This window comes from Hyperolius riggenbachi, chromosome 10 (genome assembly GCF_040937935.1).
Source record: "Hyperolius riggenbachi isolate aHypRig1 chromosome 10, aHypRig1.pri, whole genome shotgun sequence".
In the NCBI taxonomy this organism is placed as follows: domain Eukaryota; kingdom Metazoa; phylum Chordata; class Amphibia; order Anura; family Hyperoliidae; genus Hyperolius; species Hyperolius riggenbachi.
The window spans coordinates 36,516,052-36,542,418 of NC_090655.1; the positions used below are offsets into that span (position 1 = coordinate 36,516,052).

At 42.6% G+C, this 26,367-nt stretch overlaps 1 protein-coding gene across 1 annotated transcript in view; it reads right to left on the reverse strand.

Annotated features, from left to right (window-relative positions):
- Window positions 1-8,411: 8,411 nt before the first annotated feature.
- Window positions 8,412-26,367, reverse strand: part of MARCHF5 (membrane associated ring-CH-type finger 5) — a 104,991-nt gene continuing 87,035 nt past the window's right edge. Inside the window, exons 4-6 of the mRNA XM_068258172.1 lie at window positions 23,221-23,404; window positions 19,795-19,961; window positions 8,412-13,958 (exon numbers count right to left, since the gene is read on the reverse strand). Coding sequence (XP_068114273.1) covers window positions 13,842-13,958; window positions 19,795-19,961; window positions 23,221-23,404 — 468 coding nt within the window. The 3' untranslated portion in view covers window positions 8,412-13,841. The remainder of the gene's footprint in view (window positions 13,959-19,794; window positions 19,962-23,220; window positions 23,405-26,367) is intronic.

Genomic DNA, 26,367 nt, shown 5'->3' on the forward strand with positions numbered 1-26,367 from the left:
ATCTGGCACCCACCATATCCCTTTCACTTCAGTAGTCTTTTAAAAAATAAAATGTTACTAATTCATTTCAAAAAAATTCTGGCACCAGTGTTATTCACTAGATAAAAAAAAAAGCATTTCATTGGAAATATATATTTTATTAATATTTAACATTGAAAGAAAAAAGTCATGTTTACAGCAGACCATTAATTTACCTACAGTCAAAAATCAGCAAAACCCAATGAAACTCAACAAATGTGAAGAATGGCTCTTGGCTCACATGCGCAATGAATGAGGTTCTGGAACAGTGGAGGGACAAAACACGCTGTATAATGGTTTATCATCACAACTGAACAGGACTGTCACTGAGTGGTGATGGGGAAGAGAAATCAAGCAAGATATACAGTATATACACAAAGCCTATGGCCATCTGCTGTGACCAGATACAAAACCTCATACAGCACAACATCACACCTCTCTCCAGCCTTAAAGAGACACTGAAGCGAAAAAAAAAGTATGATATGATTTGTATGTGTAGTACAGCTAAGAAATAAAACATTAAGATCAGATACATCAGTCTGTTTCCAGTACAGGAAGAGTTAAGAAACTCCAGTTATCTCTATGCAAACAAGCCATTAACTCTCCGACTAAGTCTTATGCTACGTACACACATGCGACAACGATCGTTCGTTGAGAACGACGAACGAGCTTTTAATTGATGAAAGAATGACCTGAGTAAAGTTAGTTTTTAAATGTGTGTAACGATCTGATCGTTAGAATGAACGTTACATCACGTAAAGCAACTATTGCGCCTGCGCATAAAAATGAGAAGTTTCAGGGAGAAATAGTGAAATGCGCATGTCAAGCCTAGTACGAACGACCGTTTGCAACGATGTACTACTTTTGCAAACGATCGTCGTTGGTTAAAATCCGCCGAGACAGAACTTTCTTTTGTAGCGATTTGGCTCGTTCGTCGTTTGCCTTAATAGTCGGTGGTTCGTTTTTTGTAACGATCGTCGTTAGTAAAGATCGGGGAACGATCGTTACAAACGACTATAGTCGCATGTGTGTACGCACCTCTAGTCATGGTGAGGGCTGTTATCTGACTTTTATTATCTCAACTGTAAGTGAACTGTTTACTTTTTCTCTGATAGAGGAGAGGTCATTACTTCACAGACTGCTCTGAAAGACTAATTTTGAATGCTGAGTGTTGTGTAATCTGCACATATAATAGAATGATGCAATGTTAGAAAAAACACTATATAACTGAAAATAAAAGTATGAGAATATTTTCTTTGCTGCTAATCTTCTAGTCATTATTCATAGTACACAACCAATTCACTATATCATATTTTTTTTTTCGCTTCAGTGTCTCTTTAAAATAAGTTAATTTTAATGCGAATATAAATATTTCCATTTTTACATAGGGCTAGGGCAAAACTATCAGAGCTTTAGAGGGCTTTTTCATGCCACATTAAAGTAAGCTGTAGGGGAATTTGTGAGAATGGCAAAAGTAAGGGGGTTTTAAGTACACATCTATGGGAGAAAAATGTAGGCTACCAAATCAGTCCTACACAAAAAGCTAGCAGCACTACAACTGGGCATTTTGGAGTTTTCAAACCTGTCTTCAGGTCAAAACCGGTAATCTGGGTGCACTGAGAGAATAAGCCCTGAAGCCCACTAGCAGTGCTTTTCTTAAGGCTTGTGATTTGAAAAGCTCTTGCTAATGTAATGCTATGTGTGTGATGCCACTTCAGGGATGTGATTTTTTTTTTTTTTAATATCCCCCATAATATTACATTAGCAAGAGCTTTTCAAATCACAAGCGCTTAGAAAAGCACTGCTAGTGGGTTCCAAGCATAATTGTGAAATGACTCACAGTGTAATTACAGTAACAATGGTGTAGTTTGGCTGCCCCTAATCACGGAAAGAAGGGACCTATGTATTACAGGAAACAGGGTTTACAGTAGGCAATGAAATGAAAAAAAAATTGGTAGGCGAACATATCGTGCAGGGAGTGCCATCACCCCACAGCCAAATTTGCCCGCACCTTTTTAACCAATAGGAATTCAGGTCCCAACAATGCTGCATGTTCAGAGAACAATGTATACAAATAGATCAACCGCCATACCGCAGAGGCACTAAATTATACTTGCCTATCCGTCAAAGCTTCCCGATAAGACATGCACTGCTGGCACAATCTCTTTGCATGGAAAACATAAAGCATTCAGCTCGAAGTATATCATCCTAATGTTACCCCCAATCTGCCAGTCTATACCAGGGGAGTGACTAGATGGTCCCAATTACAACCCAGGGTACAAAACAACTGTTAAACAGTCCTGGACTGCATTTATGCTATCGGGTGGCCAGAGTTAGCAATCCTCACCTGGATAAAATGAAAGCATGGCAAGGATTGCTGCAATCGTATCTGTGCTATTGCCATTGTGCATGGTCTGGCAGCGAGAGCTTTCTTCACTAAACCTCACCTGATTTGTTAAAGGCCTCTTTGATACTAAGCTGGAAAGTTACTCACTGTGTCTACAATTCTATTTCTTCTCTAGGCGATGGCAGTAAATACTTTCACCTGATATTAAACAGGCCTGGTTGCCAGGATTACTTATATTCTCTACAACCTCCCTACCAGGGGAACTTAACCCTCCTGGCGGTCTATTAAAAACCGCCAGGGGGCAGCGCAGCCGTTTTTTTTATTTATTTTTTTAAATCATGTAGCGAGCCTAGGGCTCGCTACACGATAGCCGCTGCTCAGCGGCATCCCCCCAGCCCCGCCGATCACCTCCGGCGATCAGGAAATCCCGTTCAAAGAACGGGATTTCCTGGAGGGCTTCCCCCGTCGCCATGGACATGGCGGGATGACGTCACCGACGTCGTGACGTCTAAGGGAGTCGGGAGTCCCGATCCACCCCTTGCCGCTGCCTGGCGCTGATAGGCCAGGCAGCGCAGGGGTCTAGGGGGGGGGGGCTGTCTTGCGACGCGGATAGCGGCGATCGAGCGCGGGGCGGCGGCGATCGAAGTGCTCAGCTAGCAAAGTGCTAGTTGCGTTCAGCAAAAAAAAAAATTATTCACATCGGCCCAGCGGGGCCTGAGAAAACCTCCTGCGCGGCTTACCCCGAACTACGTTCGGGGTTACCGCCAGGAAGGTTAAGTATACTGGGCCAAATTATAGCGAAAGGTTAGGAACAACAACCAAAGGATGGAAATTCCCAGGATAAGTCCAACAATGGTCAATGATATACAAACAATTTTGAGTTGATGCAGGACTATGAAAATTGTGTATAGAAATGTATGCAGCTTGAAAATGGACCAATCAAATTTTACCTCAGCAGGATTTGACCGGTTCATATTCAAGCTGCATAACTTTGCATAATGCTACATCAACTCAAAATTATTTGCATCTCATTGACCATTACTAATTCATGGCTGTTTTTATCATGACTCAACCTACAATGGCAAGTGTAGTACAGTCAGGTGAAAAGTATTTATCTTACTTTTGTTTCCAATGTATCACTTACCGATCCCAGCCTGGGTGATGTTTAGGGCCTGTGGTTGCTGTACAGTTCTCCGGGATGGGCAGTACTTTCCTCCACCCAGAGTGCAGCCAGCATTATGCAGATGAGAGAAACTGGCTGAAAAATGGACACATTCTGCCACCTTAATAGACAGTTATGTAACTGTCCACTTAATATAAACCTGAAAGTAGCAGACTCCATTGCTTTGCTCCTCCCTAAACCATCCTATATAATTTTGCTGTCCCTGCGTCCGTTGTGTCTGGCACGCATGTACGGCAGACTTCGGGCAGTGGTCTTGGATGGGTGCATGCGTGGGTCACAACTACATGCACCATTGGATTAGCGCCTGTTATTTAAAGGGGTTCTTTCGCAAATGAGGGGGGGAAAAATGGAGGTCTATGCAGACTAAAACATCCCTCTAAAATAGCATAAAAAGTTTTTCAAATAAATGAATGGGCGGTTGACATCATCGACGTCGTGACATCACAGGGAGTCCCGACGATCCACCAGTACGGGGTCTGGGGGGGGGGGGGGTACGGTAATCGGCGGCGATCGGACAGTACACGCAGCTAGCAAAGTGCTAGCTGCGTGTACCAAAAAAATTATGCAAATCGACCCAGCAGGGCCTGAGAAATCCTCCTGCACGGCATAGCCCGAGCTCAGCTCGGGCTTACCGCCAGGAAGATTAATAGTCTTTGCATAGACCACCATTTTTTTTTTACTCATTCGCGAAAGAACCCCTTCAAAGGCCGGACTTTATCACTAGCCTAGCTATAATGCTGATCACACAGGTAAGACATTTCCTTCATCACACACCTGTAATATGTAGGATGATCAATGCCATAAGTAGATGTCTTATACAAACCTGATCCAATGAGGTGATTATAGAAGGTATATCAGTATGACAGTCAGGAAGGTAACATTTTCAGCAATGGAAGTCATCCATTTTTTGCAGGTTTGGACTAGGGATGGTCCAATGAGATGCAAATTATGCTGAGCTGATGCAGGATTATGCAAATGAGTGCAGATTGAAAATTAACCAAGCAGAGTTCTCAAGATAAATACAAAATGTACACAATCCTGCATCAATTTAGAATGAGTTGCATCCCACTGTCCATCCCTAATCTGGAGGCTACCAACTTTATATTTCCTTATAAAAATGCCACTTTGTTTTGTTTTTGTAATACTTGTGTCATCAGCTTTTTGAATGATACCAGCAACAAGTATGCAGCATAATGAGTCAGGAATTGAGCAAAAATTAGTTATTCGTTCTGGGATAGTGATTTAGGAGTATTGAACCAAGATGGCAGACTCTATAATGCTCGCAATCGCTTTAAATGATGGCTGTCTATCCAGATCTAACATTGGGTCAGGTATATGGGGCACTGGAGATTTCTGCGCCCCTATAGGCCGTAATGTGAATTACAGCTATAGCAATGCTCAATTTGGGCACCGTCAAATGATGGAGCCAAAATTCCAATCAAAACAGTGTAATTCGGCAGCCAGCAATAGCTGGAATCCGAATTGCGTCTTGCCCCCGACTCAGTGATGGCCTGGAAGGGGTTTAGTAATGCCGCTGAGACTTATGCAATAGCAGGGTGAGGTTTTCAGCTTTTCCCTGTGCCCAAATCCTGGTGCCTTAATTACATGTATATTCTAATGGTGCCAATTGCTGCTTGGCTCCAACTTAACCTCCTTGCCGGTTATCCCGAGCTCAGCTCGGGGTAACCTGCGCAGGAGGATTTCTCAGGCCCCGCTGGGCCGATTTGCATAATTTTTTTTTGTTACAAGCAGCTAGCACTTTGCTAGCTGCTTGTAACATCCGATCGCCGCCCCTCCGCCGCTATCCGCAACGCCGCGCCGCTCACCCCCCCCCCCTCCAGACCCCTTGCGCAGCCTGGCAGGGCCAGGCAGCGCTGAGGGGTTGCCCGGGATTCGCATGCGGATGCGAATTTCGCATGCAGGTGTATGCAAATTTTTATGAGAATTCGCATGGATGACGATGTATGCGAATTTAGCCATGGCAGTGCTGGTGTGCTTTTCCATTGTTTCTATGCAAATTCGCATGAAAATTCGCATACCTAAACCTCATGCGAATTTCCTATTAAATACATTGTATGCGATTCGCATAGCGGTATGCGAATTCTGATGGCTCTGCCATGCAAATTTTTTCTGCACAGAAAAACGCAAAGGAATCCTGACAAGTGGAAACAGTCCCATTCACTTGTATTGCTATGCGAATTTGCATACGAAAAACACGCGAATTCGCGATAGTGGAAATGAGCCCTTAAAGTTTATACTGTGTCATTGTCTCAGAAGCCATTTACTAACAGAAAAGTATTTTATGGCTGTAATTACTTATTAGTGAGGGATAGTCTGACCCGGGCAGAAACTGTCACTTGCATACCTGATGTTTAACTTTTTCAGGCAAAGGAAAACAAAAAAAAAACACATCCTAGTTATTTGTGTGCTAGGCACTGCACATACATAGGTCTTTCACATCATGTCACCTCAGTTGGCCTTTAAAACTCCCATAACATGCCATTTCTAGGATCTTTTCACAAATTCACAAGCAAAACCATGTTTTTTTTTTTTTCTGGCCAGGGGCACTTATTTAGGGGGCCCATGGCTGTAGTCTCACTCTAACCTCATAAATAAAGCATGAAGTCACTCCTTCTCCCTAAGCAACGTACAATTATCCCCACTATAACAGGAGATAAATAAAAACAAGACAATGAGAAGAGTGACAAGCTGGGCTCCCCCGACCCCTGGGGGCCCTCGGCTGCTGCTGTGGCATCAATTTCTGGTGACTACTGTAACTGTGCTCATACTTGGGGTAAAGGGTAAAATGTGCAGTGATAGGGCCATGATACACAGGTGGTTTGTTGCTAGTGGAATATCACTTGCATGCATTTAGACCAGGAGTGATCACCACTACTAGTGAGTCAGGAGCATTTGAGCTAATGACTAAACACTTCCCAATCACTAGCAATGACATTCATTTCAATATTTAAGGACACGAGGAGAGAGGGGATGGGGAGGCTGCCATATTTATTTCCTATGCATCACTAGTGTCTGGGTCACACACCTGAAAAAAGCATGTGGCTAATCTAGTCAGATTTCAGTCAGAAACATCTGATCTGCACACTTGTTCAGGGTCTGTGTCTGAAGATCAATAGGACAGACAGGCGACTGGTATTGTTCAAAAGGAAATAAATACCCGTGTTTCCCCAGAAACAAGACAGTGGCCTCAATTCACTAAGATCATGCATCACAGTGAGAGAGTCCTCTTATCTCTTCATTCCTTAAGTTGCCTCCTTTGTAGTTAAGTTACCTCATCTGTAGTTATTTTCACATGCAGGTAATTAACAGCCTGTCTTTAACTTTAGAATTCTGGAGTTATTTTAAGGATTGAAGTTAACTTAAAGAGGAACTCCAGTGAAAATAATGTAGTAAAAAAAGTGCTTCATTTTTTACCATAATTATGTATAAATGATTTAGTCAGTGTTTGCTCATTGTAAAATCTTTCCTCTCCCAGATTCACATTCTGACATTTATTACATGGAGACATTGTTACTGTGGGCAGGTTATTTAGCTGTTTCTAGCTGCTCTGGCTGTTAGACAGCTAATAACAGCTGTTTCCTGTCTCTGAACATTGTTACATTGTGGCTGTTTGCCAGGAGTACCGCGGTCTTCAGAGGTTCTTGTGGGAGGGATTTCAGCACAAAATCAGTCACACAGCGCCCCCTGATGGTCTGTTTGTGAAAATCATTGTCTTTCTCATGTAAAATGGGGTATCAGCTACTGATTGGGAAAAAGTTCAATTCTTGGTTGGAGTTTCTCTTTAAGGACAGAAGAGTCAACTTTAGGTGTGCCTGAGGTAAAATGTTTCCTGAATACCTTATCTCCATGGTGACAACTCTAGAAACGTTATTAAAGACAGGAGATAAGCTTAGTAAATTGAGGCCAGTGTCAATTTTTGCACCAAAAATGGGCTAGGTCTTATCTTCAGGGGATGTCTTATATTTCTATGAACACACAAGTTCCTGTGCAGTGTGTCCTCCCTGCCTTTCTCATTCTGCCTCCACTTCCTCTGCTGAATCCACCTCTTGTATGCCTTTGTGTCCTTCTTGTACCTTTAGTGTCCTCCTGGTGTCTGCCGTGACCTCAGATGTCCCTCTGCATCCTCTTCTTTCCCCCAGCTCCATGCCTCTGTCCTCGAGCTTCAGCCTATGGGGTAGTACGTACGTCAACTTGTGTTTCTACTGGAGCCGTGATCTTGGCTTTGGTTTTGGGCCAATCACTGCACTCGCCGATTTGCAGAGAGTGCAGTGATTGCCCAATGACGGAACCTTGGTCCTGCCCGTGAGAACATTGGCTCCAGTAGAAACACAAGTTGCTATACTTTTTTTCCCTTACTGCCGCTAGGGCTTACTATCGGGGTGGCGCATATATTTCGAGCATGCTCCAAATTTCTACTAGGGTTTACTTTCAGGGGATGTCTTGATTTCAGAGAAAAAGGGTAGGTCAGCCTCCATATCCCTCACTTCAGGTGCACATTCAAGCTAATGTCTCCTCGCAGCGTGGCTCCAGCCAGGGAGTCACATGTGGCACGGCTCTTCCAATTGTCCACACAATCCAGTCCAGTTGTTTCACTGCTCCAAACAGCCAAGCAAAAAAGAAATAGGCCTCGTGTTGAGTACTTGATGACTTTCATTTTGCTTTTTTTGTTTTCAAAGGTGAATTTGAAAATTCCAATTATAATTTATTAAACCACTTATTACTGGACAGAGCCGCCCATTGTATGCTGGGATTTGTCAGTCCACAACCCACCCAGTGCTGGCAGGTCACAGGCTGTTCACTGCCCATCTCACCACACAAAATTATACATTCACAACTAGGACATTTCTCTGGTATTTTCTTTATTTCACAGGGCAAGGCTAACAAAACTTCAAGAAAACACGGCTGCATTTACATAACAGATTACAAAGCGTACAAGTTTCTGTCAGACCAATCAGGACCCTTTCCAGTCATGCGGTTGTGAAGTGAGAGTACGTAAGAAGCACACATTCCAAGAATTGCCCGCATTAAAGCCCACCCATAGGAATATGTATTTCAAACTCAGAAAGTCTGGAAACAAGCTCTTTTGAATTATTATCATCACGTCCTAATTTGTGAGTATTTAAATCACTTCCTGTCCAGAGAGGAAGTAGAGAAATCTCTCTAATAATGACAGAGACAATCATAAATAAAACATTTTTGGTACTATCGGGAAACGTTCGAATCCCCTGGTTAGTGTTTATTGCAGTTTATCATTTCCTGACCCCCTGAGACTACAATTTTCTTATTAAAGCCATAGAGCTTCATGGTAGTCTCAGGAACAGGAAGTGAGGGGTAATCATTCCAATAAGGACATAAACACCCTAAAAGGTTTCTATTGTTGTCTAATTCCTTTCCACACAATGGAAACTAAAAAAAATAAATCCTAGAAATGGGTTTCAATTCCATTTCAGTTTCCTTCATAGCGCCTTGGGAGCTCTGACACTTTTGGCAATCTAATATGCAAATAATATGCAAATAACTTCATCGAAAATCACGATTGGATGGGTTCTTCATCTCCAGAGTCTTGCTATGGTAACAGCAGTGTGATTCAGAAGGTAAGAGAGAAGAAGCAGTAAAACTTTGTGAGCACAGCTTCTTGTCACCCTGACAACGAAAGAACCTGGACTGCTACGCCATAGCAACCGCCACTAACACCACAATTAAAATGTTATCTTACTTCAAACTATATACTGAAGTTCGACATTTTGTACCACAACTTACCTGTGTATAAATTACGTTATCTTCTAAAAATTAGTTTCTCTATATAGAGGGTGGATTATAATCGAAGCAGCCCCTGAAGGAACAAGAGCCCCGCCCACACTGCAGCCAACATCTGTAGAAAAACCTCTGGAAGAAATGGTAACTGCAAGACATTCACGCTGAATGAAAAGTCTTGTGGTGAGCTCTACAAGGGTGTAGGGATGAGCTTCAAAGCCTGCTAAGGATAACATCTGTGTTCACAGTGGGGGAAGGTCCCCAAATTCAAGATTTGGTTATGTGGAAGAAAACTGAAAATGCCTCTTCCATAAAGAGAAACGTGAAATTTGCTTTGCTTCTGACATTCCAGCCCTGTGCATCAATGCTGGAAACCTCACACCTTTACACTACGTACACCTCCATTCGCAGAGAAGTACTACCTTTCAGCACCGGACCACACGTCACTTGCTTTTACCCAATCAGGCTTACGGTAAGTCCCACAACCGCCTGTGGACTCTGTGTATGATCAGTGTGTAGTTAGACACACCAAGTGATATTTTTATGCTAAACTACCATATCCGCTTTCCTGTTCATCACTGGGTAGTGTTGGTGTTCAGATTCAGTATAGCCGATTCAGAACACCCAAATCCTCCCGACTGCCACTGTTCAGCACCGAACAAACGGTTGGGGTCAGGAGGAGTTCACTGCCTTGCGTCTTCACGTGACTGATACTTCTTTCCTTTAAACCGGAAGTAGTAAGTATTTGAGTCATATGAAACACAAGGTGATACGCAAATCAGTGAACTCCTCCTGACCCTGTCCGCTTGTTCGGTGCTGAACAGTGGCAGTCGGGAGTATTAGATTGTTCTGAATCGGCTATAGCGAATTTGAAAAACACTATTGCTGGGGTCTAATGAAGCCCCATTTCCAAAGTACTATTATAAGTATTATTTTGAATATACAACCCCACCCTCACATTTCCCTTCTTAAACAACGACAAAGCATTTCAATTATTCAGCCTTTATGTGTGCAAGGAAGATCTCCCATGATGAATCAGTACTGAATATGCACATAATCCCTTTATGTCCCCTAAACGCCACACACCTAGAACAGATGACAGGTACGATTTTCACTCTAGCGGTTCTGGGTCAGTGAAAGACACAAAGAGGCGATTTTCATATTTAGAAGTGATAAATCATGGGAGTTCTTCCTTGCGCACATAAAGCTGAAGGATTGCAAATACCTTCTGTTTTGAAGCTGCACATTTATGTTCTGCCATGTCAAAACAATACTAGTTTCAGACTGAAATGGGATGGTTATTTTGAGAACATCAAATTTCTAAATGGTGCAGCAGTGATATATCAATTTTCCAACAAATGTGTTCTTTCCTTTAAAGTTGCATGAGGTGTAAAACCCATTCTGAAAGCCCATGTTCACAACAACAGAAATGGTTTTTTCCAGAAATCTTTCAAATTATAAGGGAAAATTTGTAATAACCGGTAGAACTTTTGGGTCATTTAATTTAGCATATTCTAGCGTTCTACTCCAGTTAAAGCCCCCGGGTCTCCTTCAAAGGAATTTCCACTTTTCAAAGTAATAAGGACTCCCTTCCTTGAATAGAAAATGTTTGGAAATGGTTTAGAACCAATTATCATGTACTACAATTTGTCAAGGGGTAAATTTGATAATGTTTACTATGCTAGGGGGTACTTGGTGAGTACAGGGTTTTAAAAGGTGTACATACCAATAAAATGTCGAGAAACACTGCTCTAAGACCGTCACCCTTTGCTTTTCATATAAACACTTTTCCCTCCGTGTCAGATAAGCAAAGAAAAGTGTTTGTACAGTTGAATATAGCTGTACAGGGATTACCGTACCATTTATTAGCAAGTGCCTTTATTTAGGCTGCTCCTGAAAGCCTTGACATGGAAGAACATCCAAGCTCTGAATTTGCTTTATTTTGTGTGGGGAAAAATTGATTCACTTCAGATAATTTGCATTATAATAAGAGGAGACAAATTTAACTGTCAGAAGTGATTTTAAAAACAGAGTCCCTCTATACCTATTGCACTCAGCAAATCGAATAGGTTTCTTCAGACCGCAAGCAAGGTCGTGGACAAGCACATCCGGTCTTGGCTGTTTATCAGCAACTTTTACTACTGGGCATGTGCGGACCTTAATCACACATGCCCAGTCCGGATGGGCTCGTCTATGGCTGGGAGCACGGCCAGAAGATAAAGAAGATCTGTGCAAGGGTTCTACCAAGGCTCTGGAATGCCTTTGGACCATCCAGGCTTCTGCAACTGAGGTAAGCATTTATTCCTCCCCCCCCCCCCCCTCCACTTCAGGTGTACTTTAACAGTTGTTAACCTATCAGATACCTACGGTAATTTCCAATCCTGAGTGTGTTTACCAAACAAACTCTAGAGCCCCATAGCCTCACAGATATCGGAACTATGAAGCTATCTGGGTCGATGCTATTATGTACACACAGGTGCTGTTAATAGTGGTCTGTAATCACTACAAGGTCAAAGAGATGAATGAGCAGCAGCTGCCCTAGCTGACCTCAAACTCCAAAACCATTCTAGTAGCGCTACAGATAGGTGTACTTAGAGCGTGAAATCTATGCGTAGGCTCACAGCAGTCAAGCCAATCTGTAACTCACATCAACTTCAAGGTCTCTACACATTTATTTTTAAGCACTTTTTATTTGCTTTCAGTGTTCTGGAGCAGCCGCCAGCCTTCTCTGTTTTTGTCTACCTCAATGTACAGATTCCTGAAATAAGCTGTGATTTGAAAAGCTCTTGCTAATGCAATGCTATGGGGGATTTTTATAAAATCACATCGCTCTAGTGGGATTACACTGATAGCATTACATTAGCAAGAGCTTTTCAAATGTCAAAGTTGTACACATGTGGCCAAGTGAACGATATCAGCCCAACAGTCATGTGAGTTGATTCGCCGGATGGATCGGGCAAACCGCCTGTTATCAGTCTCTTGTCTATTTATTTGCTACCCGTACACGTCTGACTGTCGTCCAACAGACCAAAATCAGGCGGTTTGTTAGAGCATGTATACGGCCTTAAGGCGGAATATAACCCTGCATTTCAACTTTGCTCTAAAACATTATTTACAGCATATTAAAGTTCCGTGGAGAGATATGCAGAAGTTCAGATTGTTACATTCTATTTAGTTATATGTATCTATTGAGAAATGTTACACACTCTTTGGCTGTCCTCCAACTCCTCAGTCAGAGAGATGAGTCACATTCCACACTTAGATACATTTATGTAAACAAAATGTATCTATGTCAGCTTCCCATGCCTCTGCAGAAATCTCCAGGAACTTTAAAGCAGTGTGTAACCCTTCCAAAGCTGGTCTAGTAAAAAAAAAAAAAGCTGGTTTCATATAATATACTGTAAATAATGTTTTAGAGCAAAGTTGAAATGCAGGGTTATATTCCGCTTTAAGAAAGCACTCTGTAATCCACTTTTCTCCTGTTTACCAACAAATCAGAGCTGACATGTGGATCACAGGTAAGTAATGCTTGGAAGGTTAGTCCTAGGGAGTGGGCAGGGATAAGACAGAGGCAGGGGAAGCTGGGAGGAGCCACTGGACTCCAGTATAACTCCTTCAGGACCGCCCGTAGTAAAATCTATGACACATTTGCAGCTGCCTGAGGTCCACAGAACTATTAATGGAGAAAAAATGCAATGCTCATTAGGGCAATTCAGGGCTGATTTAGCGTATGCATGTTATAAATTACACATCCTTTAAGTAGGAATAGAGAATTCCTTTATATGACTGAACTATGAAATCAAATATAATTGAATAACCCTAAATGTGACTGGCCACTACAAGCAACTGACACACACCGGAGTATTCCTTTCTATAGGCGACAGTGTGCCTATGACGAAGCACATGCAGTATAAGGCCAGTGATGAAGGAGAGCAGTCCGCAGAAACGTATATACAGTAAGTCTACACAAGAGAAGCAGGACGAGGAGTAAGGGAATGAGAGGCGTGTCCTAATGAGACAAACACGCCTCCCACAGACGACGCATTATACAGCCTGACGCTGAAACGTTACCATTTGGCAGCAAATTGGATTTGAAGATTGAATTAAAACAAAAAAATTCATTTTAATCCTAAATTTAAATTACTGTGCAAGTGCTAAAATTATTTTTAAAAAAAAAAAGACAAAAATGGCAACCAAATACTTCAGTTCATTCCATCCAATCACACAAGGTTTCTCCTTCGGGATATACAGTGTCACATGGGGCCTTTCTCCAGCTCATTAGATGCAAAACTCAAAAGATGTGTCAAGATGAAGTCAGAGATGAGACAGCGCATCCTGCTCCTTCCTTAAGTTACTTCTTCTGCCATACAAAAGTGCTTTCATGTGTCTTGTACAAAAGAAAACGCAAAGACAGCAGCATGTGGCGAAATCCTGGGGCTGCATGATGGCGAGGAGTCACGACGACACAGTCGAACCTTGCGCATGAGATTGTACGACACACAGACGTGGTGGTGAACCTTATACTTCCTCCGCCTCGGGGTTGTTGAGGATCTTCCTGTGAGCCTGGCGCAAGTACTGCTGCTGCTTGAAGTACACCTTGAAAGCTCCTTTTATGGCAACGAAAGCAATCCCACCCTAGAAAATAAAACAAGGTTACATGAAGAGCAACCATTGGCCACAATGCCCCACATGCACTGCCAAGTACTGAAGTGTTTTCTGAACTTTCTATGGCCTCGAGTGATACAGTGCCAATGGACCTCCAAAAAGGGCAAGACCAGAAGCCAGACTAGCGCAGTAAATCACCCTCGAGTGATACTTACGTCATTCTAATGTTTATAAGAAATACTATTACTAACTAATATTTGGCTGGTGTCGGCTCCACCCACTTTTTCTAACCCTAACACAATTACTCAATTACCAAGTTTGTGAGCTTTGTGGTCTTTGGCATCAGTAATTTGCATTGAAATGAAAAAATCTGATTGGCTGTTGTGGCTCCACCCCCTTTTCTGAATTTGAACCCCAGTCACCCAATGACCAACTGTACCAGGTTTAAGGCCTGTGCCATTAACAGTGCAAGAATGGTAGCAATTAAATATTCCCTTGAAAAGCAATAGGTGAAGCTTTATTCACTTTTGTAGGCTCCACCCACTTTTCTGATTATTAATCCCATTCACTGAGTGACCAACTGTGCAAAGTTTAATAACCCTGCCATTAACAGTGTAAGAATGGCTGCAGTTTACATTTTCCCAGTTAAATTTGTATTTGTCTCCACCCACTGATGATCCGGCGTTGCCCAGGTATGTATTTGACTGGTGTTGGTTCCGCCCACTTTGTCTAACCCTAACGCACAAACACTCAATGACCAAGTTTGTGAGCTTTGGGGTCTTTAGCATCAATAATTTATATATTCTCATACAAATTAAACAAATCAGATTGGCTGTTTGTGGCTGTGCCCCTCTCCAGCATTTGAACCCCGTCACTCAATGACCAACTGTAGCAGGTTTGAGGCATCTGCTATTACCAGTGTAAAAATGGCAGCAATTTAAATATTACCCTTGAAAATCAACAGGTGAATTTTGATTGGCTATTATAGGCTCCACCCACTTTCCTGAATTTTAATCTCAGTCACCCAGTGACCATCTGGGCAAAGTTTGGGAATCCTGCCATAAACAGTGTAAGGGGGGTTGCAGTTTATATTTTCCCAGTGAAATTTGTTTTTGGCTCCGCCCACTTTTTGTAACCTGGACACAGTCACTCAATGACCAAGTTTGTGAGCTTTGGGGTCCTTGGCATCAATAATTTGTATTTTCCCAAGAAATTAAACTGTTTGTGGCTCTGTCTCCTTTTCTGAATTTGAACCCCAATGACTAACTGTAGGTTACAACAGGTTTGACGCTTGTGCCATTAACAGTGCAAGAATGGCAGCAATTTTAATAATCCCCTTGAAAAACAGGTGATTTTGATTGGTTTTTTTAGGCTCCATCCACTTTTCTGAATATTAATCCCAGTCACCCAGTATCCAGCTGTGCAAAGTTTGAGAACCCTGCCATTAACAGTGAAGAAGGGCTGCAGTTTACAATTTCCCAGAAAAATCTGTTTTTGACTCCACCTACTTTTTGTAACCTTGACACACAGTCACTCAATGACCAAGTTTGTGAGCTGTTGGGTTCCTGGAATCAAAATTGTGTGAATGGAAGCAGTTTATCCAGATAAGCAAATCTGACTGGCTGTTTGCGGCAACGGCCCTTTAGTAAATTTGAACCCCAATCACTTGATGAGCGACTGTAGCAGGTTTGAGGCCTCTGCCATTAACAGTGTAAGAATGACAGCAGTTTCAATATTCCCCTTGAAAATCAATAGGTGAATTTTGATTGGCTCTTGTAGGCTCCACCTACTTTTCCAAATATTAATCCTAGTCCCCCAGCGATCAACTGTGTCAAGTTTGAGAACCCTGCCATTAATAGTGTAAGAATAGCTGCAATTTACATTTTCCCATATAAAAAGTTAGTTGTTTTTGGCTCCGCCCACTATTTCTAACCTTGACATACAGTCACTCAATGACCAAGTTTATGAGCTGTGGGGTCTTTGGCATCAATAAGTTGCCTTTTCCCATTGAAATTAAACAAATCTGATTGGCTGTTCTTGGCCGGCTCCCTTTTCAGAATTTAAACCCCAGTCTCCCAGTGACTGACTGTACCAGATTTGAGACCTCTGCCATTAAGAGTGTATTAATAGCAGCAATGTAAATATTCCCCTTGAAAATGAAAAGGTGAATTTTGATTGGCTTTCCTGAATATTAGTCCCAGTCACTCAGTGGCCAACTGTGTCAAGTTTGAGAACCCTGCCAATAACAGAATGGCTGAAATCAATCTAAAAATCCGATTGGCTGTTTGTGGCTCCACCCCCTTTAGTGAATTTGGACCCCAGTCACCCAATAACTGACTGTATCAGGTTTGAGGCCTCTGCCATTAACAGTGTAAGAATGGTAGCAATGTACAGTGGCTTGCAAAAGTATTCAGCCCCCTTGAAGTTTTCCACATTTTGTCACATTACTACCACAAACATGAATCAATTTTATTGGAATTCCACATGAGAGACCAATACAAAGTGGTGTACACGTGAGAAGTGGAACGAAAATCATACACGATTCCAAACATTTTTTACAAATAAATAACTGAAAAGTGGGGTGTGCGTAATTATTCAGCCCCCTTTGGTCTGAGTGCAGTCAGTTGCCCATAGACATTGCCTGATGAGTGCTAATGACTAAATAGAGCGCACCTGTGTGTAATCTAATGTCAGTACAAATACAGCTGCTCTGTGACGGCCTCAGAGGTTGTCTAAGAGAATATTGGGAGCAACAACACCATGAAGTCCAAAGAACACACCAGACAGGTCAGGGATAAAGTTATTGAGAAATTTAAAGCAGGCTTAGGATACAAAATGATTTCCAAAGCCTTGAACATCCCATGGAGCACTGTTCAAGCGATCATTCAGAAATGGAAGGAGTATGGCACAACTGTAAACCTACCAAGACAAGGCCGTGTACCTAAACTCACGGGCCGAACAAGGAGAGCGCTGATCAGAAATGTAGTCAAGAGGCCCATGGTGACTCTGGACGAGCTGCAGAGATCTACAGCTCAGGTGGGGGAATCTGTCCATAGGACAACTATCAGTTGTGGACTTCACAAAGTTGGCTCTTATGGAAGAGTGACAAGAAGAAAGCCATTGTTAACAGAAAAAGCATAAGAAGTCCCGTTTGCAGTTTGCAACAAGCCATGGGGGGGTGGGGGCCGGGGGGGCTGACAGCAAACATGTGGAAGAAGGTGCTCTGGTCGGATGAGACCAAAATGGAACTTTTTTGGCCAAAATGCAAAACGCTATGTGTGGCAGAAAACTAACACTGGACATCACTAAGAAGACACCATTCCCCACTGTCAAAAATGGTGGTGGCAGCATCATGCTCTGAGGTTGCTTCTCTTCAGCAGGGACAGGGAAGCTGGTCAAAGTTGATGGGAAGATGGATGGAGCCAAATACAGGGCAATCTTGGAAGACAACCTCTTGGAGTCTGCAAAAGACTTGAGACTGGGGCGGAGGTTCACCTTCCAGCAGGACAACGACCCTAAAGATAAAGCCAGGGCAACAATGGAATGGTTTAAAACAAAACATATCCATGTGTTAGAATGGCCCAGTCCAGATCTAAATCCAATCAAGAATCTGATGCAAGATCTGAAAACTGCTGTTCACAAACGGTCAATCTAATCTGACTGAGCTGGAGCTATTTTGCAAAGATGAATGGGCAAGGATTTCAGTCTCTAGGCGTGCAAAGCTGGTAGAGACATACCCTAAAAGACTGGCAGCTGTAGTTGCAGCAAAAGGTGGTTCTACCAAGTATTGACTCAGGGGGCTGAATAATTACTCACACCCCACTTTGCAGTTATCGATTTGTAAAAATCTGTTTGAAATAATGTATGATTTTCGTTCCACTTCCCACGTGTACACCACTTTGTATTGGTCTTTCAACTGGAATTCCAATAAAATAGATTCATGTTTGTGGCAGTAATGTGACAAAATGCGGAAAACTTCAAGGGGGCCGAATACTTTTGCAAGCTACTGTAAATATAACGCTTGAAAATCAATAGGTGAATTTTGATTGGCTGTTTTAGGCTCCACCCACATTTCTGAATATTAATTCCAGTCACCCAGTGGCCAATTGTGTCAGGTTTGGGAACCCAGCCATGTAAAAAATGAAGTTGTTGGCGCCGCCCACTTTTTCTAACCTTGACATACAGTCACTCAATTATCAAGTTTATCAGTTTTGCGGTCCTTGGTATCAATACTTTGTATATCCCCATTGAAAAATAAACAAATCTGATTGGCTGTTTGTGGCTCCGCCCCATTTCTGAATTTGAACCCTAATCACCCAGTGACCAACTGTACCAGGTTTGAGGCATCTGCTATTAACAGTATAAGATAATGGTAGCAGCTTAAATATTCCCTTTGAAAATCGAAAGGTGAATTTTTATTGGCTGTTGTAGGCTCCACCTACCTTGCAAAATCTTAATCTCATTCACCCAGTGACCAACTGTGCAAAGTTTAAGATCCCTGCCATTAACGGTGTAATAATGGCTACAGTTTATATTTTCCCAGTAAAATTTGTTTTTGGCTGCGCCCACTTTTTGTAACCTGGACACACAGTCACTCAATGACCAAGTTTGTGAGCTGCCAGGCATGAAAAATGTGTGAACGGAAGTAGTTTATCCACCAAGGAAATCTGATTGGCTGTTTGTGGTCCCGCCCTTTTGTGAATTTGGACCCCAGTCACCCAAAGACCGACTGTAGCAAGTTTGAAGCCTCTGCCATTAAGAGTGTTAGAATGGCAGCAATTTAAATATTCCCATTGAAAATAAATAGGTGAATTTTGATTGGCTGTTGTAGGCTCCACCCACTTTCATGAATATTATTCCCAGTCACCCAGTGACCAAGTGTGCCAAGTTTGAGAACCCTGTAATTAACAGTGTAAGAATGGCTGCAGTTTACATTTTCCCATTCAAAATTAAACTAGATTTAAATATAAAATAAAACTGTGGGATATCTAAAAGTCATTTTTAGGAGAAGAAGGATGAATACAATTGTTTTTGTCATCCGTTTATTTTCACCTCAGATGTCCTTTAAGAATGAGCAGGTATTGTCCCACCTTGTGACAACAGGAGGAGCTTCTCACAAAGAATGGGAGTGAGCAAAATGCAATAAATGAATAAATATGTTCTTATTTTATTATTAAAAAACTTTTTGATGTGTAATTTCAAGTAGACCATGCCTAACTAACTGAAGAACTTTTCTGCAACTTGCATCTACAGAGGAACAGCAAGATCCAGGTACTGGGAAAAACCCAAGTCATTTCTGAAACCTATTTGATCATTAACTTAGTGTAACTGTCAGGCACAAAATCAAAAATCTATGCTTTATTTTCATCTGGTAAAAAAGTAATACGGACGCTAATCAGGCAATCCAAAAGTTAAAATCTCTATTACTTTTACGTGACTCTTATTTGGTTTACGTGATTCTTATTTAGTACGTTGCCACACAAAGGAAGTTGCAGGGCATGCTGGGTTGTCTTTTTTGCTTCTTTATTTCCCCTCAGGCTTAACTAATGTACAGAAGAAAAAAAAAAAAAGACATCCCAGCATCCCCTGCAACTTCCTTTGCGCGGCAACGTACCAAATAAGAGTCAGGTGAACTGGGGAACGATAATTTATAAACAAGAAAAGTAATAGAGATTTTAACTTTTGGATTGCCTGGTTAGCATCCGTATTACTTGTTTATCAGATAAAAATAAAGAATTGATTTTTGATTTTATGCCTGACAGTTAAACTTTAAAGTAATATCAAATGAGCATTCACAGCTACCAGACTTCATAAACTTTTACATTCCTTGCATTATAGCCACACATTTGCAAGCCAAAACGCTTACCAGAATTGTCCTCTGTAGATTGGAGTTAACACTGCTGAACATCAGTTTGCCAACAATTGTAGCAATGGTGGGGAAGACCAGAGCTCCACACAGAATGCGAGTAGCAGAGACGTGATCTGCCAAAGGGTTGGCCTCAGCTGGTACCCGAGGGACTGGACACCCAATTCCTGAGAGAAGAGGGAGCATATGTCAAAGCAATACTTCACAATGTCAGTGAGCCGGTGGCAAGGATATTATTTAGACTTCACAGCTCAGGCTGATGCCACTATTGAGACTTTACTGAGCCTCAGCGAGTCCAGATGCTTGGCCAGAATTCTGGTTAGAGAACCCAGCCACGCCCCTTCCTGCTCCTGACACAATCCTCCCACCCCCTAGGTAATGTCTGGTCCCTTTAACATCTGCCTGGCATTAGTATTGGTGGAAAGGAAACGATGTGTGGCCAACCTAACAGTCAGAATATCTGATTATCTCCAACTCTTCCGGCCAAAAACATCTGGATGCATCCCCCTCCTATTGTGTCACCACCCCCTCCCTTTAACATTGAAATCTTTATTGAAGAAGATTTACATAAGAAAAAAAATACAAGCGGTTAAAGAAAGTAAATTCCAGTCAACAACGGAGGTTGGTTACAATTGTCAATATGTAAATTTAAAAACAGTTATATATGACTAACTACTAGAAGAACAAAAAAAAAAGAAAAAAAAAAAAAAAAAAGGATGGCAATCTGTTCAATCAGAAAAGCAAACAACATTAAAAATAACTGTTAATTTTTCCTACTAGTGAAGACCCCTCCTATGTTCTTGGTCCCTCAGGCTGGAGGCTCTACAAAATGTTAGACTTGTGGTCTCTATCATATTAGAAAACCATCACAACTGAAGTTGTATGTAATCCTATCTAAAATGCCAACTATATTGTAAATTGGATTAATTGACTTGCTATTACTTGGTGAGTTAACTAGAAAACATGGGAGTAGATCAACCTAAAGACCTAAAACAACTGATAACAAATGTAGAACAAAAAAAATAGAAGAAAGTAACTTGTCTAAAATCTCATAGATAATTAAGAAATTATCTAAATTGTCAGTACACAAAAGAAACAAATCAGAATTTCTTTGACGAAGTTGAGGATTAACTACTAAGGTTTGGACAGGAAGTTAAATGAAAGGATTGAAAATCTCATGGATTGCTTTTGGACAAATTTAAAATTAGGCCAATTATTTATCAATTAATGATTTATGGGAAGTTCGATAAGGTACCACCCCTCCCTTTAGATTGTAAACCTTTGGCAGGGCCCTCCCTCCTTGTGTATGCTACCTGATCGTACATTACTGGGACTATCACCATAGTGCATGATTTGGCATTGTGTATTGCTTATTACCTGGATTGTGTTGTCTGTCACCAGTATCATGGTCTGTAAACTTTTTATTGCCAAGCCCTGTGTAATATGTGTAAACTATATAAATCGAATAAATAATAATAATATGGGAGCTCACCAGGTCTCAAAAGACTTAAGTTTATGACAGCAGTCAGTGCTGCTGAGGTACAGAAGGTTACACAGGAACCAACTGCAGGATCACCTTCAAGTAAAATAGGCCAAGCAGAACAAAACTTGTGAAACTAGAGAACTTCCAAAATAACTATTGTTGGATGATGGGTTTTTAGAAAGATAGAATTACCACGGACACATGCAGTGTCTGTATAAAGGGAATGACCATTCTAGATGATGAAGGTTTAAGTACACTATTATGTACGTACCAAAGATGTGTTCCACTAAGGAATTAGCATTACTGGCTGTAAAAGCGGATGTGTTGGGAATATCGAGAGCAATGCATCGGCAAGAGGTGGCCTTATAAGCCCGTTAACCCTCTCTATTGCGCACCATCCCCTAATACACTGGTTCAGTTTTGTGGCAGGCAAAACTGATTCTCGTTCTTGCCTGCTCATCCTAATTGGCTAATAAGGAACATCCCCAAGGCACCCACCCACTATCCCAACGTTATGTGGGCAGCATGGTGGCGTAGTGGTTAGCGCTCTCGACTTGCAACGCTGGGTCCTCGGTCCAAATCCCAGTGCAACATCTACAAAGAGTTTGTATGTTCTTCCTGTGTCTGCGTGGGTTTCATCCGGCCACTCCGGTTTTCTCCCACAACCCAAAAACATACAGACCCTGAGCAGTGACTTAAATTAAAAGATTTCACTTACCTCTGGCTTCCTCCAGCCCACCGTAGGCCGCGAGGTTCCCCGCCGCCCTCCTGGCTCCTCTCCGTGTGCCTCCGGCGGCTCCCGTTATCAGCGACAGCCGGGCCGGGTTTAGGGTCAGCTCTTCCTGGATCCTGACTCTCGTCGTAATTTTCTAACGCTAAACCACGCATGCACAGAACCAGCGTGATGACACGTAGCGGCCGGCGTGATGACGATGAGCGTCAGGATCCAGGAAGAGCCAACCCGGATGTAGCCGGTAACGGGAGCCGCCGGAGGCACACAGAGAGGAACCAGGACGACGCCGGGGGACCTCGCGGCCTAGGGTGGGCTGGAGGAAGCCCCAGGTAAGTGAAATCTTTTAATTCAAGTCACTGCTCAGGGTCCCTTTAACATACAGATAAGTTAATTGGCTTCCCCCTAAATTGTCCCTAGACTACGTTACATAAACCACACTATACATACACAGACATAAGACTATGGTAGGGACTAGATTGTGAGCCGCTCTGAGGGACAGTTAAGTGAAAAGACTATATATACTCTATACAGAGCTGCTTAAGATGTCGGCGCTATAGAAGTACTAAATAACAATGTTTTTGTGACAGTCTCCAGTTTTTTATCTACACTTCTTACAAATTGCGGCACTGCACAATATGCTGGAATTTACTAGCAAAGGTTAATAATAACAATTATGGTTCTTTAGAGAGGAGTTCAAAAGGGGTACACACCATGCAATTTTCCCATCAGATTGAGTAATATTTCCTGCCATTTGATAGTTTTTAGCTGAGTCTAAGCAATTTTTGGGTACCTGGAGTCAGAGTTGGAGGTTTCATAAACGGAGAAGTCCAATTTGGATGACTTTTGTATACACTCCATAGCCCTGCAAGGGCTGTGGAGTCTGAGAAATATTGGGTACAGAGTAAGTGGTGGTTTCATAAACTGAGGAGAACGGATGATTTTTGTACCGACTCCTCAGCTGTGCAAGAAAGGGACACATTTTGTGCAGTACCGATCTAAAAATCGACCCTTTTCTTGATGGAAATTAAAAAGCTATAGGGCATTTCCTGTCGACCAGACTGGAAAATTGCATGGTGTGTAGCAGGCATAAAGTTCATTCCACAATGAACTAACCATACAATCGGAGAGCCAATACTGTTGAGCCCACAGTTCCGAATGTCACATACCAGTAATCTTTCTATACTATGCAGAAGCAAAAATGTCAACTTACCTGGAAATATGCTGTTAAGTATCTGCAATTTATTGGAATATTTACGCCACAACCTGAGTACGTAGTCCTCCCAGCGAATCATTTTGCCCAGAATAAGCATGACTGGGATGGTAGGCAGACCAATCAGCAGGAAGAGAGGGTCAGCACGCTCCATCACATCCAGACCTTCCTTGTGGCCCACCACCTGGACAACGAGAGGACAGCTTAGTGCACTAGAGCCATTAGCGAAATATAGTTTACTAACTCCATATGTTGGAGACGGAGTCAGCACTAGTTTGCTAACCAAAAAGCATCACATTTATTATACACTAAAAACTTTAAAGAAGATACAGGTCAAGGAATAGAACCCAACAAAAGGCCTCACACGTTTTGCGGTAAACAACCGCTTCCTTAGAGGCACACGAAATAACAAACCGTAGCTACTCTGATTCGAAGTGTTAATGAAGAGCTGATTAATTAGCTGTGACCACGGGTGACGGAGGGTTACCTTACCCACAAGTCCACGGGATCCTCTGCGTGTCAATAGCGTCATACGCAAAGTGTTGTTTCGAATCTGAGTAGCTACGGCTTTTCGTAGCTACTGAGAAGCCCATCCCTGGCTGTTCATTGAACTGTACTTGTTGGAAAATGTTATGCATAATAAATGCTTTTTGAATAGCAAACTAGTGCTGGGTCTGTTGAAACTCCAATTTTGCAACTTTTGGAGTTTGCATGTTTGAAGGGGGTGGCGCACACTATAAATTGGGCAGAAATAAAGTTTATTCGGGATGACAAAAACCACTAAAGTATCAATAACAGATCCATATTTTCTCGGTGTCAAAAATCAACTATTTGGCAGTCAAATAAAGAATATGAACCACTTATATTAACAAAGCTCATCCTGTTACCGTGGTTCCCTGGAAATAAGACATTCCCTGAAAAGAAGCCCTACCTGAAATTTTGAGTATGCCTGAAATAGGAGTCCTACCCCGAAAGTAAGCCCTAGCAGCAGTTACTGTAGGGAAAAGGTGGCAACGTGTGTTATTACGGTACCGTAATGTATCCTGTCCTCCGCTGTGTCTTCCCTGTTCCCCATGTCCTCCTGGTGTGCCAAGTGTCTTCCTCTGTCCCCCTGTGTCCATCCTCTTTGCTGCTGTCCTCTGATGTGTCCCAACTCCCTGCCTCTGTTCCTAGAGCAGTTTCAGGCAACTTGTGTTTCTACTGGGGCCCATGGTGTCGAAGGCGGGATCATGACTCCATTATTGGACCAATCACTGCACTCGCTGCTACTCCAATACAGTACAAGCTACAAACAATGCACAGCAGCAGGAAAAGGCGGCCAGCAAGGTGACAATGCGGTGCATTGCCGGTCAGACACCGGTCCTGTCATCCCGGCACACAGCAAGGTTATCAGTTGTGTGCCGGGATGACAGAGCTGGTGCCTGATCGCTACAGAAGCACACTGGCAGCTTCGAGAAAGGGAAAGTGGGGAAGGAATATAAGGCCCCTGAAAATAAGCCCAGGCACATCTTTGGGGGCAAAAATTAATACAAGCCAGTGACTTGTTTTCAGGGATACACAGCATAGTCTTATCTACTTTTTACTACTACCTGCCTGCGCTGCAGCTCAGACCAAGAACAGAGTCTTGCCACCCTATTATACGGTAGTTTACTGGCCATGGTCAATTATCCCAGAGCCCTATATAATTAAAATATTACGCGGGTGTATTTGAGCTCGCCTTTCCGGCCACCAATGCCAGATATAGTCCAGCACTGTGTGAGCCTATATGGATTAGTGTTGGACACTTTGATCACCTTACGTACCATGCCTTGTAATATTGTTTATACGCTGGCATGTGAGTCAAGGCCTGATCCCCCGCAGCAACATTCACTCAATCACCCACATCCCCCTGCAGACCAGGGGGAAAAAAATGATGTGTTGGAGGGATGTGGGTGATCGGGAAAATGGATTGTAAAGAATTAAACGTAAACAAAACAAATAAGAGTGAGTGCTATATAACCGTATTTCCGCCAAAGGCTGGCAGGTACCGAACACCCTGTATGTCGTGAAATTGATCTCTTGCCCCTACTCGTTACTACAAGTCTGTGAACTTTCACACATCACTAATTTGATCACCTGAACTGACTTTTATAGCATTTGCTACGGCGTCATGTTTCTGGACAATGAGACTGAAACACACACACAAACACACACTGGACGACACACCTACACACAGGAAGACACACACACTGGACGAAACACACCTACACATAGGAAGACACACATACTGGACGACATCCACAAACACACACACACTGGATGACACCTATAAACAAACACACTGGAACGACACCCACAAACACACACCTTGTGTGTCTTCATACTGAAAATCAAGATCAAGCGAAGACACACACACACACACACACTGGACGACACACACACACACACACTGGACGACACACACACTGGACGACACACACACTGGACGACACACACACTGGACGACACACACTGGACGACACACACTGGACGACACACACACTGGACGACACACACACTGGACGACACACACACTGGACGACACACACACTGGACGACACACACACTGGACGACACACACACTGGACGACACACACACTGGACGACACACACACTGGACGACACACACACTGGACGACACACACACTGGACGACACACACTGGACACACACACTGGACACACACACTGGACACACACACTGGACACACACACTGGACACACACACACACACGCAATAGAACAAGACTTGAATGCAAGGGAGTAGGTAACATCACCAATTAATCTCTAGAATGTAACTGTATGGCCCTATAGCTTAGTGCATACGGCAACTTAATACAGCATTGTGGCTGTTCTGGTACACTGGAATAAATTGAGAATTACACGATCTAATCCTGACCAGAGCAGGAAATGAAAACTGGAATCCCTCAGTCAGAGTTATTGAAGGCCCCCAGACTGATATCACAGCTTCCAGGCTGATATCACAGAAACCCACTACAAAGACACTGAACACTTTAGAGTTGCCATGGTAACTGAAAGAACATCTTGACTTCACATGAAATGTAATACTGGCTCGATTTTGAGCTTCAATGATGTTCAAAGAGATGTGAAATGGAAACTAAAGTTATTAC